Source organism: Brienomyrus brachyistius, chromosome 3, assembly GCF_023856365.1.
Source record: "Brienomyrus brachyistius isolate T26 chromosome 3, BBRACH_0.4, whole genome shotgun sequence".
NCBI lineage: Eukaryota > Metazoa > Chordata > Actinopteri > Osteoglossiformes > Mormyridae > Brienomyrus > Brienomyrus brachyistius.
The window spans coordinates 26,221,611-26,241,486 of NC_064535.1; the positions used below are offsets into that span (position 1 = coordinate 26,221,611).

Here is a 19,876-nt window from a genome sequence, read left to right on the forward strand (position 1 = left end):
CCCCCCCCCCAGTGAAATCCACACCACCCCCTGGCCAGCAAAATATACAGAGGGTTGCCAGACCTTCCATGAAATTCTTCCTGGCTGCGTGCCTGGTCCCCCAAAACGCTGTTGATCACCAGGGCTAACTGACATTAGCCTTCAACAACATTATAATGTCAGAATTATAATTGGTTCTTTAAAACAAATAAATGTAGGTTCTATTTGTACTTTTTATTTCTTTTGATGATTTCAGGTCTTTCAGCCAACAACATCCTTCAGAAGACATCTGCTTTGGGTGTGAAGAGCATAAAGCTCTACAGCTTAAGGTTAGCTAGATAGCAATGATTGTAACGTAACAAATCCCTTTAAATCATGGGCTGTCTTCCATATCTGAGCCAAATTCCATCCATCCGTTTCCCAAACCGCTTATCCTTCTGGGTCGTGGGGAGTCCGGAGCCTATCCCGGAAGCTTAGGGCTCAAGGCAGGGAACAACCCAGGATGGGAGGCAAGTCTGAGCCAAATTCATATTTGTTATCATTTAAATTGAGTAATCTTTGGCTGGAGTAACCTCCGTTGTCGGCCGGAATCCTGGCTTGTCCCTCACATCAAAGATGAAAGGAAGACTGCGAAATACATTTGTGCTACAGGGTGAATCCGTTCTCTTATACTGTTAGCCAGTGAACTTAACCTGGAGTTTAAGCCACAGCTACAGGACGTGGTTCCTCAAAGTTTCAAATTGTGTCTTGCGTTACAGTAAGACGGCCTCGAGCCATGGTTTCCGCTAAACTGGATTGGGAAAAAAATTATGCAATTGACATGTGAATGTAAACGAGCTAACGATTAACTAGGCTTTTGTGACCCCCCCAAAAAATGCTAGAAGGAACTAAGGATTTGCTCCAAATATTTTATTTACATTTCCATAACAGTACATTGATATTTTCTGTGTATGAACTGCACTCCTATACAAATATAATTTCCGCATAAATTTGTAAAATTATCCAGTTCTTCTGAAGAAATATTTGTTCATCACACAGGATCAAAGAATCGAAGATTACACAGAGTGGGTATTTCATTTATGGAATGAATTATTAATTGCATCTGTGTTCTCAAGCTCCCCTGCCTAAGATCTACACTGCCGCTCTGATCATTCCACTGGAGGCCCAGATGTGATCTCCTCTAGGTCCTCATGCAGTTCCCTCCAGTGTACAGTGCAGAAATGAACCACCTCTGCATGAACACCTCTGTGTTAATGTGTCTCTGAGTTTTATGTCTTTCTGCACTGCTTCACATTATACACTAGATCCTTGATCTCTATTACACGCTCAGTCAATGCTACCAATCTTCACTGGACAGGTGTGAATGTGACCCAAACACATTCTCTGGCCATGTCAGCCTTTAAAACACATTTTCACCACCTGGCTTCAGGAATTTCATACTACCTTCATACACACAAGAACATTTCAGCTTGGTCTTTTCAGAAGGGACAGGGCTTCCTGTAACCTGTTGAATAGTAAATGAAAGAGCTTGAATCATTTATCCTATTTTCTTGTGCTGAGCGCAATTTGTGAAATGAATATGGATGATCGGTGAATTTCCATATTTATGAGGTTATTAAAAAGAGTCTCCGGTAATAGATTGTGGGGGGGGGGGGGGGGCTTATCTGCCCCAATGAGCCTGCAGTCATTCATCACCACCCAGAGTGGCAAACTGAGGCCCCAGCTTCTTCAGGCTTGGTGGGGGGCATGTCTACAGAGGGGGTCGTTCAGCCCTAGAAATCAACACTGTGCACCACCATTTCCCTCACAAATCTGTCTGCCAGCCGAGGTACTCTGGTCAATCAACTATTGATTAGATATTAATTACTCTAGCTTGTCCCATGGTTTCAAAACACATGAACAAATCATGGTGAGGCAATCAAAGAAGCTTGAACCTTCATTACTTTTAATAAACAGGCATACACAAACTCCTGCAAATAAGAGTATTAAAAATATTATTTATTCTATATATTCTTCACATAATGAGTAAATGAGAAATTGAATTACCATTGCCAAGCACTTCAAAAAAAAAAACGCTAAGGTTCAAAGGCTTCAAAATGTCTCCTGTTACTGTTGTCATAGTCATAGTTGTGTACGTCTCCCTGTCCTTGTTTTGTCCTTGGACATCCTCTCCAGTCTTGCCCAAACATCCTCTCCAGTTACTCAAGAGGACACCAGTTTTACTCCTCGAAACCCTGAAAGCAGACTGAAAGACGCCCCCCCCCCCCAAAAAAAATAAAAAATAAAAAAATCTGAAATCAATCACCTGAATTGCTCAAATAATGCGAGGAGATTCCTTTCCCCCTCAGAGCTACCTGTCACAGTTCATCAAGGTCAGAAGAACAGAGGAAGTAGGAATTTTTTGAGGGGTGCAATAGGTATAAGCATGAGTGAAGGAAAGCAGAGACTAAGTGTAAGCTGTGCTCTGGGTAGGATGCTAAACAAGAGCGTGTGTGGAAGTTTTGCCAAAACTTGGGGGAAGGAACAAAAACAAAAGACGGCCATTTTGGATTTGGCATGTTGTGAAGGCCACAAGGGCAACAATGAAGTGCTGGTCCAGGGTCTTACAGTGTTTTAGGGTGAGAGAGAAATAGAGAATTCAGTCTTATAGCACTGGTACTAAGACACAGGTGATGTGAATGATTCCCACATGTAAGTTGTCTCATTGTGACTGTCAGGATGAACCAATCTACGCCAAGGGGGTTTTACCGATGATGACATGACATACAGAATATTTCCATGTGCTGTGGGCGAAGCCAGCTATGATCGACCGCAAGCTGCCTGGAGAACCGAATAGGAGTGTGGACTACTTGCAACGAGCCCCTCAAGTGAGCAATGCGACAAATGCTTCTTGTCAGAGTCTGCATAAAATACGCAGAATCAACTGCTAAGTACATGCTGATGAAACGAAACATTCTAAAATGAAGGGGAAAGTTCAGGTCCGGAAAATACAAATCCAGAGCAGGATTGTGTTTGAAGCAACTAGTTGAGTACTCAGTGACTGGCTCTTTATACTCAAATGGGTGCCTGAAATAAAATCTTAGACTGAATTTGCACTGCCTGAACCTGGGCTTTTCACCTCTGATGAAATGTACCCGAAATCACTATAGATACCAAAGTATTATAGAAGATACAGGTGAAAAGCATAGAGGACAACATGGCTTATGTAGATGGATGAGGCCTTGCATAATTAAATGCTTATTGAGATCAGACCCTAATAGTGGGTCCCAATTCTCTAATAGAATATGATGATTGGATAAAGTGGGATCAAGGTTTTCCTTTTGAGCCTATGTGCCGTCATCTTCGACACTTAAGCCCAATTCTAAGTACATTACCCTCCAATACTTCAAGCAGTAGAATGAGGCTTTTGTATGTGCATGTGGCAAGAGAGGGGTTTAGGATTTTAAGTCAATGAGAGGTGAAATATGAAAGAAAGACAGCGAAAACTCAGAAGCCTTAACAGGGAAATCTATCAGATAATTCATATTCTGGTGTTAATGCCTGCAAACATATCAGCATGACGGCTAAGATGAGCTTTGCTCTGTCCTGCGTTTTGTACCATCTTGATCGATGCACATGGGTCATGTTACGTCACGTTACGTTCAGCCTGCCCAGAAATAATGATCTGCTCGCTGATGAATTATTTAGCTTGGTGGTATGGCTCTGCAGGCGAACCTCGAGCTTCGGATGGACTCGTGTTTGTATATCAGCTCTCGTTGGGTGAGGTGCTGCTGATGTGGACGGTTCTACCCGGGACTGGTGACCAAAGCCGGGAAAGGTCGTCTTCCAGCCCAGCTGCCCATGTGCAAAAGAAGTAAATCAGGGAAGGGCGTGATGGCTCAGGCAGTCAGAACATCCATGGAAGTCCCTTCCCCTGAGCGCACATGACTCTGATCGCTGACAAGGTGACGAGGTTGGTTTCAGAGATACCCGAGGATGGATTCTCAAGGCGTCACCTGTTCACTTCCTTCCGGGTTTCCAAGAAAACAGAGGGCAAGTCCAAGAACATTCTCAAGCTCAATTTCACTGTCACCCTATCCAGAAATGGCACTTCCTGGCAAAACACTGAATTATCAGTATGGCTGCATGAGGTAGCCAAATGTACTGAGCCCATGATCAGGCGGAGACACGTGCTTCTTTATCGCAGCGACAAATCCCATCACTTTAAACTGGTCCACGTCAACCTCACACGCATCATGTGACTCCAGGCCGGACTGATATGCGGGAGTACAATCGCAGTCGATCTAAAGCTGACCCTGAAAGTGGCAGGCGGTCTTTTACAAGTATTTTAAAATGAAGTGAATATCAGTGGGGTTCAAAGGATGAATATCAGCGTCTTTCCAGGCATCAGAATTTGGCTTTTGAAAAAATAAAAGGGGACGAGGCCTAATAAAGCAGGAGTCATAGACGAGCTGCCGATTAAGACATTTAGCCGCATGTAACTTAGCCATTTGTACATGATTAAAACATTGCACCGAGCACCTCTCATCATTGATGATTAATGCAAACGAACAGCGCTGTGGTGACACGGAGTACAAACACACATCCGTCTCTCATGGCGGGAATCAGGGCCAGTATTTAGGCTTTAGGTTAAAGAGCCTGTAACGAGGGCCTTTGATCAGCATTAATGTACCTCCTGAGCTAGGCCTCTGCTTTCACACACTGCTTTCACCAGCCTCTGTGCGTGCCCCGATACCTGATACTGTAGGTCTGGAGCCTGGTGTGACTCTGATTTGTGAAGGCAGTGATTATTTTTCCCTTGGAAAATCAGCTTATAGCCTTTCTCATCCAGTAAATAGCCCGAACGGAGGATGGAGATTGCTCATAGCATGAGACTGCCCTTTACCGTACACATCTGATACTACGCAATCGGTCTTGCACCTTTAAAAAAACCGTAAGTACCACAAGCTGCATTGTCAGTCATTTTAGCCGCGCTGAAACAAACTTCCTTTAAACCCTGGAAAGCTGACTAATCATTCACCGTCTGAGGATAAAATTGATCTGATCTATGTTGCTTCTTTTTTAAGCTTCAGGCAAAGAATCCTATCAGTAAGGATAAACAGCAAGGGTTTGCAGAGGAGGTACTGTTTAGTATTGTGTGTGCTTGGGTACGAGTATCCCAAATATACACACAAAAAAAGCTGTAACCGAAAGAAGCTATTACATTTTTTTTTTCAGGTCAACGTCTTCCTGAGATTTCTTCTGCTACTTCTTCTTCAAAGACGACCTGCAGGACTCATGACAACCATGATCCTAACCCTAACCCTCACACACAACATGCCCAGGCCTGCTTCCATCATGGCAAGAGGCTTGGTGAGTGGGACCTATGCTGTGTCAGTAATCTGTGGCCACAGAGCACCGGGCTAATGAATCCATATAAAGAACGAAAGATAGAGGAACTGACATCACAATCATCTCTATCAACAACTCATCAATACATTAAGTCACATAATGAGCAATCCAAAATTTATCTCCAAATTGACTACATTTCCTGAAGCAGATAAATGCTTGCAAGCAATCTACTTGAAGAATTCTTCAATTTCTTTTTTGAGCGACACGTTTAGGCATAAGATTTGCCAAGTGGTACTCTACGGCAGGCCAGCCTTCTTCGATGCATGTGGCCTCTTGGCCATGAGTCTTCCCGAGAGTCGCAATTTCGATGAGATGATCAAGTCGCAGAGTGACATGCTCACCGAAGTAAAGCTTTGGACTGACACAGACAATTAGACCAACGCCAGAGACAGACAAGGCCCCTTCTTGACGTCTCCCGAGCTGCTTTCTTTGGCACTGGCCAAATCTCTGCTTTTCGTCAGCTAAGCATTTGGTCAGTGTGGAAGAACCCACAGGCAGGGATGGATTACGGACTGGACCAGCGGGGCCGCTGCCCAGGGGCCCTTGGGGTGCAGGGGGCCCGTGGGGCCCCTAGCCCAAAACAATTTGCAATGCTTATCAACAATGTATTTTCGTTTGTCTATTTTAGAGGGCCTACATTCTTTGATCCTCTGCCTACAAGGGCCCCTGACCCTATAGGGAGGGCGTTTGGCTGCCAAGGGCCCTTGAATTGTGGTGGTTGTGGTGGTGGTGCTGGTGGTGGTGGTGGTGGCGGGGGGGGGCCCTCGCGAACGTTTTGCCCAGGGGCCCACACAACCCATAATCCGTCCCTGCCCACAGGAGACCTAGTATTTGACATGAGTAGGGCAATCTATGAGAATCTATGAGAATCTATGAGAATCTATGAGAATCTGTGAGAACAATGCTGGGGATCCACCACAGCAATGGAGCAACCGATGGTGCATCAGTCAAGGTGCCCTCAAAACCAGCTCTTTCTTTTGTTATGTGTTGGACCCTCCAACCAGACCAACACACTGGTGTCAAAGCTGAGCTCCAGCCCCTGATTTAATCCCGCAAACGGTTGCGTGCTGACAACAGCTAGAACCGTATTCCTATGAGTTCATAAAAAAACGACACCTATTTTTGAACGTTACAGCATATCACAAGACCATTCTATGTACACCGCATAACAGTTTCGTCCACGGTGTGTTACGTCCCCCGTGAGTAATAACAGTCAATTAGTTTAAATTACTGGCAGCCTTTCTGTGTTGGTTCGCAGCGGCCGGTGCAAATTTTTGGTGTTATGTTATTAAATGCCATCGGTGGTCAGTTTATGAGATGAGACTCATATGAGTACTGCCACCTGTCAGTGGTCGGGTGAGCTGCACAGGCGTCTCCCTTCCCCTTCGGACATCTGCTGAGTTGTTTTTCATGGGAGTGAGCCGTTCCATTACGGTTTATGACACAAAGGGACTCTCCTTGTGCGCTAATTGCGGGGTTGTCCCTGCTTCACCCCGCGCTGGACTTCGGGGCACTGCTGACCCCAGCGGCGACTGTTATTTCAGCATCCTTTTCCCAGTAGACTGTGATCTCCATTGGTACAGGTCCCTTACTCGGGCTTCTCCACTCGGTGCCGGTGACGCTCGCTCCAGTTAGAGCCGCTGCTTTAATTTGTTTGATTCAGCACCTGAGAGAACCCGATACCCCGAGCTGCTATGGTGACAGTCAGGGGAGGTGCGACTTCCCCTCTTCCACTGGAGTTCTTCCACTGACCTCCCAGACCTCATAATGTTACACAAAGAAGAGCTCGGATATATTTTGGGATGTGGCAGTAAAATTTAATCCTCTTGAGGAATTGCCCGATTCCTGAAGGTTATCTCAGAAAAAAAAAAAGTTGATCTTCGCGAGGTGCTGTCTGATTTTTTACTGAAAGATGAGAGCCATGGGGGAATGTAAAAGATTGCAAGCGCTGCACGGTCGTTTACATTATCGTTCATGCCACCTCCACGAAAAAGTTCCTCCTTGTGAGTCAACTAAACACTGTCGTGTCAAGGAAATTCAACTAAAGTGCCGCGTGCCAGAATGCTGAATGACATCATATCGATCCAAGCATGACTGAGGTTCAGCACAACCCTCATATTGGGGCTCCATTGAAAGCTCACTTAGGTAAGCGTGCACGTAGCTTATAGCTTAGCATAGGCAGAGAACCACTTACATTCATGAAGTTCTTCAATAACGCCGCACTCACGTCAAAGCCGGGGTCTCTGATCAACCTAGCTGGAAGCAGCGGTTCTCAGTCCTGTTGCTGGTTCCCCCCCACGGTCTTTTCATTCCAACCCTGCCTTAATCAGGCTTATATGGTCCTTAACAGGGTAATAATGAATGTGGCAGGTCAAAAGCACTATGGGTTGGAATAAAAACACATCAAAGACCGAGTCACTTTTAGCTTTAGGTTCTTGCTGTTGTGGCTGTGCAGATCCTTGAAGTTCTCCGTGCCATGAGACTTCGAAATGTCTCAGAAGCCCAGGAAAGTTGAAGCTCGTAATTATGAATGATACGCGACAAAGTTTCCTCTAAAAATAATGCGGAGGTTCATTAGAACGTTTGTCCTGATATTATCTCAGTCCACTTGATCGAATGCCTTCCTTTCTTCCTTCTCCTATGAACCTTTTCTGTGATAAATAAGTCTCCTGAATGGTGGTAACCTCTCCCATCAGTTCTTACAGGAGCTTAATTTCACCTTTGCAAAACAGGCCTCAATCGTCAAGCTTTGCCATAACAAAACTATTTTCTGCAATGGCTTCCAACTTAAGGAGTTCACACTGGGTTTAGGCCAGCGGAACAAGGCCCCAAAATGTCATGGGTATGCTCCCCAGGGTCGCAAATGTGGGTCAATGGTACCCCACAATCCACAGCCACTCTGTCTATAAAATATATAAACATATAAATATATTAAATGGAAGTTTTATGAGTGTCTGGACCACAAAGGTTACTTCACACTGGGCTACTGCAGAAGCCCAACTGTACACCAGGATACCGATTTCAATATCTGAGATCAGAAGGAAGGAGCAGACTTCAACTGGGGACATGTAGTTGTGCAGGTCAGGTCAGGTTGGGGGGCACGCACCCACCACAGCATGAAACACCTCGGGATCCTGGTGAGCAACCCCCCAGGTGGACACATAGTCCAGCCCCACCCTTTGGAAATGGCTATCTATCAGCCAGGTGTTACATGGCCGTCCCCTTGGCTTGGTCCCGCCGCTCTGCTCCTCAGCGATGAGGATCGCCCTCGGGGAAACGCGTCACATGGCCGTAGTGCCGTAACTGACGCTCCCTTACGACGCAGGCAATGTGCCTCATTTGGGGACTTCCTGAGCAACTGCTCGCTCTACACAAAGTCAAACCAGCGGTACCCAAAGATTCTCCCAAGAGACACAGTACCGAAGGGGTCCGGTCGACGTCTCAGGTCACTGGATGGTGTCCATGTCTCACAGCCGTACAGCAAGACAGGGAGCACCAGGACTTTAAAGACTTGGACCTTCCTCCTCTTGCAAAGACACACACCCCTTTCCAGTGACCTCATGACCCCCCCATGCTCTCCCAGCGTGTCTACGGACTTGGGCAAGGATTTCATAATGGGACAATTTAATATTTTAGTTTATTCATCCATCCATCCATTTTCCAAACCACTTGTCCTACTGGGTCGCGGGGGGTCCGGAGCCTATCCCAGAAGCAATGGGCACGAGGCAGGGAACAACCCAGAATGGGGGGCCAGCCCATCGCAGGGCACACTCACACACCATTCACTCACACATGCACACCTATGGGCAATTTAGTAACTCCAATTAGCCTCAGCATGTTTTTGGACTGTGGGGGGAAACCGGAGTACCTGGAGGAAACCCCATGACAACAACAAACTCCACACACATGTGACCCAGGCGGAGACTTGAACCCGGGTCCCAGAGGTGTGAGGCAACAGTGCTAACCACTGCACCACCATGCCGCGACAACTAATATAAAATTGTATAATAATACCCCATTATTAAATGATTTACTATCACTGACCTTTAAGTTCTGCTGCTTAACTATTAATAAACTGCTACAAATTATTTGATAATATATTAATAGATTGAAAGATTTATTCACAAGCAAATTTATAAATGTATTACTGTCTTATCTCTCTCCTGGTATTTACAGAAGAGCTTATAAGTAACTTGTAAACATAAAATAATGGGTTTGTAAGCATACTCATAAATGAGTTATAATTGAGTATTTTAACGATCTTTAGTAAATACCAAGACAAGAGTAGGATATCTTTTTAAAACATTTCTAAATTTGACAGTAAGTCTTTTTATCTACTTATATATTATTAAATGATTAGCAACAGTTTATGTAAGCTTAGAGCAGACCTTTAAGGCTTAGGTATAACTAATTTCAAAGCTTTAGTAAAAACTTTGTGAGACAGATACAAGATATCTTTGCAATACATTTATAAAATTTGTAATAAATACTTTTATTTATATACTATTATATGATTAGTAACAGTTTTTTAAATTAGACCTTTAACTAAAATGTTACCAATTATTTTAGTAGCGTGGATTTATTTACTGTATGCTTTTAGATTTCCAGACAGTGAGGACTGCTGGCAAATAGCACCATGTGGTTCTGGAATGATGCATGGAGGAGGGAGTTGGTAGGGGATGGATGCTTCCTTGTCAGGGTAAAGGAAGGGCAGGGATTACAAAAAACTTCATTAACTTTGCTCAACTCACTTTATCCGTTGGGGGCTTTTCATTATGTGAAAGTAGTGGATGTAACTGAGAAAACTATGTGCGGATAAGTCTTCATCAAGTTGGCCTTGGTTCTGCAAAGTAGCTCAGGGCCACTGCGGTTCTAGCTGCAGATGTATCTAGAATATGATTAACTCTCATTCCCGGGCATAGGTTCCACCTTTGACATTCACAACAGACGGAGACAATCAGGTGACACTCGAGTCCGCTTTGCACACCGTGAAGGGCTTCCAGGGGGGCCTGTTCTCTAGGTCCCATCCCCATTGTCCTGCCCTTGGTCCACAAAGCCTGCAAAACAGCCATCGGCTTTCATCCAGGCCTGCAGGGAACGCAACAATGGCCCACAGCCGCAGATGCTCACAGAATGACCGCGAAAGGCCACGGTTCACCGCCGGAGGCCAACAAATGCTCTCAGAGTTTCTACAATCACAACTCTGCATTGTATCAAATTACGTATCATTCAATAGTATGTGTACCAAATCAGGTTCACCCTCTGGGATGAAAGATAATACTACATCCTCGGAAATTGCACTGTATTCTGAAATTACCAAATCTTGTGAGAAAATATCAAAGTATTACTGGAGAGAAAAAAAAATAAACGTATCTTTCTATTTAAGTTTAGGTAGCATGAGAAAGAGAAAAACGAGAGATAACATAGAGCCGCTAATGCGACTGCACAGCACACCTAACGCCACAAAGCCTATGATGTCAACAGCAGGATCGACAATGTTTTTCCCGCCATTACCGCGCTCAGTGTAATCTGCGATGAGCTGCTTGCCATAGCCTTCTGCAGCACCTACACATATTAAACCCACATCACAGCATCTAAACTGAAGGGCTCGGTAACCACCAGCTTATGGAATGCAACCTAAGTGACATGGATTACTGAAATTAAAATTGAAAAAAAAAAATCTATCATTTGTGTATTAGATTACTGGCAAAGTGGAGTGGAAATCTTCCTTCAGAAAGCTGTAAAATGAAGTGTGAGAAACGTAAGGTAATAGTTAACTTACAATTGCCGGGAAGTACAATGACAGCAGGAAAAGGTGCTGAACGTGGGGAGGTTGAAAATGCCCATGCTTACCCCCTCTATTCATTGAATGTGGCGTACGTTCAAAACGTCCTTATATGTAAGACTCTTATCTATGGGACAGGGCACGTCTTGTGTGGCATGCTTAATGTGATGGCTATGGGACACATGGTATTCCCAGCAAGACCAAAATAAGCAGGTGTTCCAGACACATTTAGAACCACAGAACCCCCCTGTGGCCCCCCTCGCATTCAAGGCATTGTTGACCCGCCACCTTTCAAAGACTGTAACGTTGCTGTGAAAATTAAATTGTTTTCGCAGCTTAATTCTGTTCCTCGGTTGGTTCGCACAAGCGGCCGTTAAAACATCTGAATCGATTGGCATAGCCTTTTAAAAAATGGTTTGTTTCCACTTTCAGTCTTAACCAATTATAGCCAAATAGTTACATATGTGTTTCAGCCAAATATTACACGATACGAGTAAAAAAGAAAAGTGAAATAGCAAAAAGAGCTACAAACATTCCCATTAAGCTACATGCATCATATACCTGCTCATTATGCATCTAGGTTAATATCTATCTAAAGACACATAGGAAGGATGTTAAAAGGTTTAAGACAACGTTCAATAAGTTCCGGTGATTTAGTTAGACAGCGGATTGGCTAGTTCTCAATGGAAACAGAAGGGCATGAACAACCTGTTGCCATGACAACAAGCACATCCTGCCAAGGTAACAAGCATCTTGGAATGTGCAGATGCTTTCGAGCAGTATTCAGTGACTCCACTTGGGGTCAGAAGTCTGTAATCAGAATGTGTGCGGAAAGGCAACGTCGGACCGTCAAAACTGAATTCTCAGTCTAAGAGAAGGGTAATGCATCATTTCAGATGCATGAAAGAAAAGTGATAGGCTCCAGACCCCCCGCAACCCAGTAGGATAAGCGGTTTGGAAAATTGGTGGATGGATGGATGGAAAGAAAAGTGAGTGGGTCAGAAGGGATGGTAGTCTCATGCGGGGTGGGTTACTCCTGAGGAGCTTTGGACAGCAGCTGTGGATAGAACGTTTTCGTTGTTCCATACAACCTTGGAAGTGTGTATTGGAGGTTTCTTTAAAACCTCATCAACCCTTCATGATATACAATGCTCACTGTGCATACTGATATACTTCTCCTCAGTTCTCCATCCATCCATCCATCCATCCATCCATCCATCCATCCATCCATCAGTCTGTTTTCCAGGACTGCCATTAACATCAGCCATGGGCAATGGGCCCCACGTGTCTTTTCCCTGTTTGACTGCTGGCCACACCACTAGCTTCCCACTAGCTTCACTACTGCGTTTCACTGCTCCTTGGGCCGCCACAGAGCTCAATGGATCAAACGTGTGGCTGCTACCCCTCCCGTCATAAGTCTGAGGCTGGCTTGAGGCCTGCTTCATCTTTTTGTTATATTTTGGTTGTATTTTATCCCCTGGTGTCTGTTCGGTTATGTTATGTCTTCTTTAGGGTAATCATAAACTAGATTTATGATTTGTTTCTTTATGTTTTTTTATGTTCTGTTTTACTTGTATTCCTTCATTTCTCCTAGTGTTGATAGCCCTTTGTATTTGTTACAGTTTCCTGTAATTTACCGCACTTGTTCCTTGTTGCCCTGCGCCCTTAGTGATTGGTTGATTTGGTTATGGTTCTCACCTGTCCTGCATCGTGTCTTGTTAGTAGTGTATTTAAGTGCCTGTTCATGTTCTGTTCCTTGGTGACTCATTTTGCCTGTTTCCCTGTATTGCTGTGTGCTTCTTTGTTACAGTTCCCCAGTGTGACTTATTGTTATTCCCTGTGTTCCTACCTAGAGTTTGTATTATTGTTCTTGGTGTTGCTCCTTGCCTTGGTTTAGCTGTGACCCCTCGTGGCCCCTTTGTTTTCTGGTTCTCCTTTGATGTTCTGCTTTGTTTATAAAACCCTGTCTTGTCAGAACTGCTAAATGGTTCTTCTCCTTCTCTGTCATGCCTTGCCGTTACACTGAGAGGAAAAACGCAAAATCCACCATACATTTTAATTTAATCACTGATTCAACTGAATTGTCTCTTTGTAGTATGATTGGAAGCACAGGCATAAATATGGAAAAACACGTGCAAATGTCAAGTAGCAAAGAACCAGGTCTGCAAACATGCTGTGTTTCATTCACAATGCCATCCCCCCCCCCCCCCCCCCCAATAAAAGCAACATAGAAAACTAAGCTTGTGTGTCTTCATGGAGAGGAAAGATCCTTTAAGAGGTCATGTAAAACTGCGTGATATATTTATCCACAGCTTAAAGCTCATAAAATTATTTCCATTACAAATAAAGACTTCCCAAAATACAACCCTAAAACTGACCTCCAGGGAAATGACCAAAACATAAGCATATTTAAATAATGCTCTGAATTAGACATCAGAAAAGATTGTACAACAAAAACACAAAGAGGGCATGCATGTGAGAAAGGGAGGGGGACAGACACGTCCATGAGAAAGAGCAGGTCACTCTCTGTAACATCTGAAGGCTTAAACTGTGTTAGAGGCTGACATAATGTCTCAGATCAGATTGGTGACAGGGACATTTTAAAAATTAACCATTTTACTCAGCAGTATTGGTGCTTCTGAACTTAAAAACTGTACATAATAAAAAAATTAATGGGAAAATGCATGCAGTTTTTCTGCAAGAGGAAAACAAAGGTTGTGACCCTAAGATGTAGTATTATTGGCAAATAAGGGGAGGTTGTCGACAGCTTTGACCTCCTTGGAACAATCAACAAAAGTGAAGGAAGTAAAAAAAAAAATAACTTAGTATTGAAGCACTGATGTATTTCAAAGAAAAAAAACTGATTTCCTGTTTCCAAATATGAAACATCAGCTTCTTCCACCTAAAAGCCCTGACAGCAAGGGGTTCACATTTGCTGTATCTTGTCCTGGCAAAGATGCCTAGAATAACGGGTGATCTCAGAGGCGCAGAAAAATGCACCAAAATAAGGTGGATTCGGAATCTAAAGTACAGCACAACAAAACCGCCAGTAACTAGACTGGCACTTCAGTCATTCGTAAATGACATGAACTGCAGCATGATCCCATAACTTCTCCCTCAAACCCCATTAATTCAGAGCAGATGGAAGGAAGGTCTTATTCTTCGCCATGCTCATCCCTAATCAGACAATAATCCATCATGGACTATCATGGAGAACCAGCCCCCAGCCCAAAGATGTTCCTCAAAGCCACATCAGCTTAACATGAAATAACTTGGTACTGAGGAGAGAGAGGTCAGGGGCATGCACTGATGACAGCACATCGCCGCACCCACCACACAACAAACCACCTCAGGGATGAGAACCTGAGTGCAGCCATGTGGCGGGCGATACCTCAGCTTCGCTCTAGTCCGAGTGGGCCAGTGTGAGGTTTTTTTCCAGTGGCCGGAGTGCCAATCCTGCCACCAACACCCATATTTCCTTGTAAGTCGGACGATCTCCATATAAGGCTGGATATAGATGAATATCATACCAAGGATGAAGCAACTGCAGGTTCAGGGCCCTGCTCAAGGGCCCAACAGTGGAGGATCACTGCTGGAATTCTTAGGATTCAAGCCAGCAACCGATTGGTGGTACAGATACACTCTGTCTTGTTATAGACATGGAACATGGAAATCATCTCTCATGTCAGTAAGTCCTAGTAGCTTATGGGAAGGGATGAATTTACACCAAAAATTACCGGAGAAAGCCAGCTCAGCAATGCCACAATAACCACCTAATCAAAGATGTCTTGAGTTGAACTCACATCAGCAATGTGCTGGATTTCCAGTAAGAAGATTTTACAGTCCCTCCCCCTTTGGGACAGGAGTTCATGTACAGTGTTCATAAATACAACAGCGCCAAGCAGCATGTCATGAAATAAGAGAGGAAAATCAGCATTACAGCTATTGCTGTCTGATGGTCTGCTCACTGCAGATGAAGATATTTTATTTTCACTGGCCTTACATTCATTTTGCCGTTACATGAAAATCTCTGCAACAGCACAGTACTAATCAGTGTCATGAAATAGGGTCAGTACTGAAGGCTTGTGTCAGCTGCATGGCACCTATATTAACAAACTAACAGCATTATGCAGGTGTCAGTGTCAGATGTAAGTCGTTATTGATTTGGCTAGCAAACTCTCATCCTCCTAGTACTACACGCAAGAGTTGACTGCAGAGCCCATGTGAAAGTCACTTCAAGGTCACAAGAGAAGTTCCCGGCATCAATCCTGAAGTCTTGTCTTCAACAATGAATTGCGTAATATAATTAATATAATTGATACCCAGGTTTGGAATCTTCCAAGCGGGACTTAAAAATTGTCAACTTAAAGAGGAAACAAGTTTTGGCAGACGTTATGGAAATACTGTATGATGATTGAATGAATATTTAACTAATTTTCATTCTTTAGGTATCGAGTATATCGACATGCCACCTCTTCTATTTCAACCCCCCCCCCCCCCCCCCCCCCGCCCTCCCTCAGATACCGGTTTCCATAACAACCTCCGTTTGAGTTTCTGCGAGCTTCTATTTATAGAAACATTGATGTCTCAGACTCAGGATCTGAAAATCATCCATTGATTGTTGCACGTTTGCGGGCGCGCTGTTGTGCCACACGATTGCTTTCCCCTCGGCGACACTGTGAGTGACACACACCTGTATCCCGGACAACTTAAAGCAAACTAAGGACACGTTGTGGTGGCAGGTCACTGAGGGTAACGATCACACACCCGTCGGGTAAATCCTAAACCGCGCGATTCATTTAGCGTTCGTCTGTTTAAAAACCTATATACAAGCCGTGCTTTTCAGTTCCTTCCGACTCATTTTGCACACGTGTGTCATTCATCACGACACTGATTCATTGATGCACTGAATGTTTGTTATTCATATGCATGGTTTTTAGAAATGTAATATTTTTATAATGCGGAATGCAAGAACTTGTGAGTCGATCGCGAGTGTGCGGGCAACCCCAGGGGCACTGTGGTGCGGCTCCTTACCCTAGCAGCCCTGGAAGAATACGGGTCTTCAAACAAATTCCAGATCACCGGCTGCCACTTTTTCCAGCGACCCAAACTGCCTTCGCACGTCTCAACGTCCTCGATGCCCAGCTCATCTTCTTCTCCGTCGCAGTTCTCCACGTTAATATCAAACACGTCGAGCGCCTCCTCGGCGTCCCTGTGCTGCCGGTAGGTCATCCAGCAGCACGGCTCCACGTCGGTCTCATCTATACCCCAGAAGGATAACTCTTCCTCGAAGAGGGGACCGCAAACGTCGGCCGGGCAGTGGAGCTTCCCCGTCCTGTAGTAGTTGAGCACGTAGGCGAAAACCCCGGGGTGCCGGTCGAAGAAGTACTCGTTGCTTTTCGGGTTGAACTCAATGAAGCCGGATACTTGTTGCAGGCGCGCGGGCGAGGATTCCCCGTCGGGGCCGCAGGCGAGCAGGGCGAGGCGCGTGCCGGGCAGCGTCCTTAGAGTGTTCCGGTACGTCTCGTGCCGGGTTCCCCCCACGTTGAGGATTATCCTCTCATTGTCGTCGATCTTGCCCATCGCTCTGGATAAGACATGACTCGATTAAGATTTTTTAAAAGTATCGAATATTTTGTTTCCGAAGTAACATCAACATGCCCACCTAGAGTAGCCAGGAAAGATTATCTGCCCAAGAAACCAACAGTGTCCATTCTGCATGCACCAGGTTTGTTTTTTAAATGCGATTGCATACGGTTCTGTAATTTCATGACAGAAATCGCTTGCTGCTAGACAGACCTCCTTCGATTTGCCCTTGTGCCAGTGGTACCAGGCAGTAGCTATTGACGTGCGTGCAGTTGCTGGTAGCCTTTATGAGCGCCGTCTCTGTGGTTCCTGTTTCCCATTCTGGCAGGTGAAGTCGAATTAAATAACACTGTTTGCCCTTCTGATTATTCATCTGCCAACTTGATCTGTTTATTCCGTCTTATTTTACCCACCGCAGATATAAAAATACTATCCTAATTTAAACGCTTTCCTTACTCCACAGTTTTTTTTTTAATTATTATTTACTTGAAACGGCGTCAAGGAAAAATCCCTCAATCACTTACCGGTTTGCGCTGTTGATTCCGGTGCTTGGTAATATTCGCAACAGAATTCTTCCTAAACATTGTTTTTTTTTAATTATATTTCAAGTTTATATTTCCTGTACCCCAATGCAAATCATTAAATTACGCGTCTAGCGCGTTCGCAACAGGCAAGGCACCAAATAAAACGTGAATCTTAAAGCCTGGTTTTGTTTTGCATTTTGCATTTCTTGGATTCATTTTTCAGATTTGCAGCCACCCTTTTTACATTCCAATACGTCTGTCTTGTTGACATTTGGGCAGACAACCAGTTCCGTCTCGGAGGATCTGGCGGAGCTGTTCTTTCAGCACCAAATAAATCCAGTTCAGCTCCTACGATTAACTACAGGGACACGCACTGCACATAAACCTCATAATTATACCATTGTTATAACGTGTAATTCCATAATCGGGGCTTCCCTGAGACGGTCTGGCTTTGCGCTTTTTTGCGACTTCGTAAAATGGAGGGTATTTCATCTTATAATACCAATATCCGGCTGGTTTATTAACCCACTCCGAAAAAAATGTATTGAAAAACATCAGACAAATCCACCCTGGCTCCGCAGTTAGTTTATATCCTAAAGATACGAACTGGAGTTTGATTCGCGTAGTAGTAGCGGCTAAATAGATAAGTTTTCCTGGCGTCGCGCGTAAGTAGGATGCTAGCCGAAGGGACGTGGTTTGTTTGCCGTCTGCCCTGAACAGGCTTATTTCAGTCAATCTGGAGGACTGAGCAACGCGTGAGGACAGAAGCAAATACTGAGGGCATTAGATGGTCACGGAAGAACGTGGTGCGATACTAGTGGGAAACCTGCGTTACCTGCGCGTTACTCAGCTGATGCGCGTCTGGCGCACATACGGTCCTACGCTATGGTGCGGCTCACCGAGTCCCAAGAAAAGGCATATTTTCGATTAAAAAATGGATTCATAAGCATTGAAGGGTTTTCTTAAGATCTTAAGAAACAGTCAGTGAAAATAACATAGTGGAGCTAAGCTAAGTTGTAGAGGAGCACTGCTATATATATATATATATATATATATATATATATATATATATATATATATATATATATATATATATATATATTATACCGCAAATACCTGCCTGGAAGGCGAACCGTCAGTGCATTTTAGTATGTTTATAGTTCCAGTAGCAGGTGCATTTAAACAGTAAAGTTGTAGTCATTCCCTATAATCATAATGATTACGAGTCTGCAAATGGTGAAAACGAAAAAGGTAAATGAGTTATTTATCACAAAATTTATGAAATCGACGTCATACAACAGTACGGCTGTAAAGATTGTTGTTCTTGTCTGCTGCGCGACCAGACTGGAATATTCCCGGTGCGCCGGCTGATGCCTTTATGAACCCAAATCGAATTACTGATATCACTTAATCGTGAATATTATGTGCCCTCGAAACAACATTTTATAGAAAATCCATGGGAAACGGGGTATATAGACTGCGAATTCTTGCTACCGTTTTGCATAAATTGGAAGACTGCAAACATCTCAGAATTTCAACAAGGTCGTTCTGATGTGAAATATATGAAAACTATATAATGTTATTAGCCTTGTGGTTGGATGACATAATTAGGGAAGCACATACGTGCAAATCAGTTTGACAGATTTGATGTCTGATCCTCAAACCATGGAGTGTCCATTTCGGGAGCCACTGGCTTTTACCCCGCGGGTTACGTTAGAATTGTCGGTATGAGTCCGTCTCGATGCTAGGAAATATGTTGCTAAAATCGAACACTTGGCACCCACTAACGCCTTTTTCATGCCGTCTATTTCCCATTCACCCAGTCTAATTTTACCCCCGATCCATCGTTTTTTGTCTCCCTAAGAAGACATCCTTGCTTGCAGCTCTATGACCGACCAAGTTAAACTCCCCGAGCAGAACTGTTACTTTTCACCATCTGATACCACTGGTTTTACTTTTAAGTTATAGGATATTAATAATATAGAAGCGTGAGACATGATGAATACACCCATCCATTTTCTAACTAAATTTCTGGTACAGGGTTATGGAAAGTCTGGCGCTTAACTCAGGCTTCATAAAGCATAAAGCAAGGGAACATGCAGTCAATCACAGGGTATAGACAAGGAAACGGGCGGAGCAACCAGTTGTTGAGCAGTGATGCTCCTGTATTAAAATTACATGTGAAACCCGATTATCAAAATAACGGGTCAAGATGAAAGTGTCTCTTTCAAGTAACGTGATTCTTTTTTATTCCAGCTCCTTCCATTGCAACTTTAGAACAGCCCACTTTGGAAAAATCTATGACGGCATTGATCTGGCCACACGGGGCCAGAGTTGCGGCTTGTGGTTCCTACCTGTACTTTCTGTGTTGCTCCACTGTGCGACTGCCCCTGATTTTAGCTTGTATATGAACGTATATGAGCAGACACGCATACATCGATTTGCTCAACTTTGGCAGGAACGAATACTTTAAATTCTAACTTTTGTGGAAAAAAAATCGAATATACCCGTAATGTATACGTTTCCATAACACGGTTTCTACTTGTGCTAAATAGCCAGTGTTTATTTTCAGAGGGCTGAGGTAACACTGTCACTGAGGTAGAACAGTTTT

The 19,876-nt window shown here is 44.0% G+C and overlaps 1 protein-coding gene across 7 annotated transcripts in view; it reads right to left on the reverse strand.

Moving 5' to 3' along the window:
* Window positions 1–19,643, reverse strand: part of LOC125738950 (potassium voltage-gated channel subfamily C member 2-like) — a 33,134-nt gene extending 13,491 nt beyond the window's left edge. Inside the window, exons 1-2 of one of the 7 annotated variants that reach the window (XM_049008500.1) lie at window positions 16,821–17,055; window positions 16,190–16,742 (exon numbers count right to left, since the gene is read on the reverse strand). In XM_049008500.1, the coding sequence (XP_048864457.1) occupies window positions 16,190–16,742; window positions 16,821–16,876 (609 nt within the window). In that variant the 5' untranslated portion in view covers window positions 16,877–17,055. Of the gene's footprint in view, window positions 1–16,189; window positions 17,092–17,265; window positions 17,984–19,619 lie in introns of those variants that run through there. The other 6 variants (XM_049008501.1, XM_049008505.1, XM_049008502.1 and 3 more) reach the window with 6 other exon arrangements.
* Window positions 19,644–19,876: the final 233 nt, after the last annotated feature.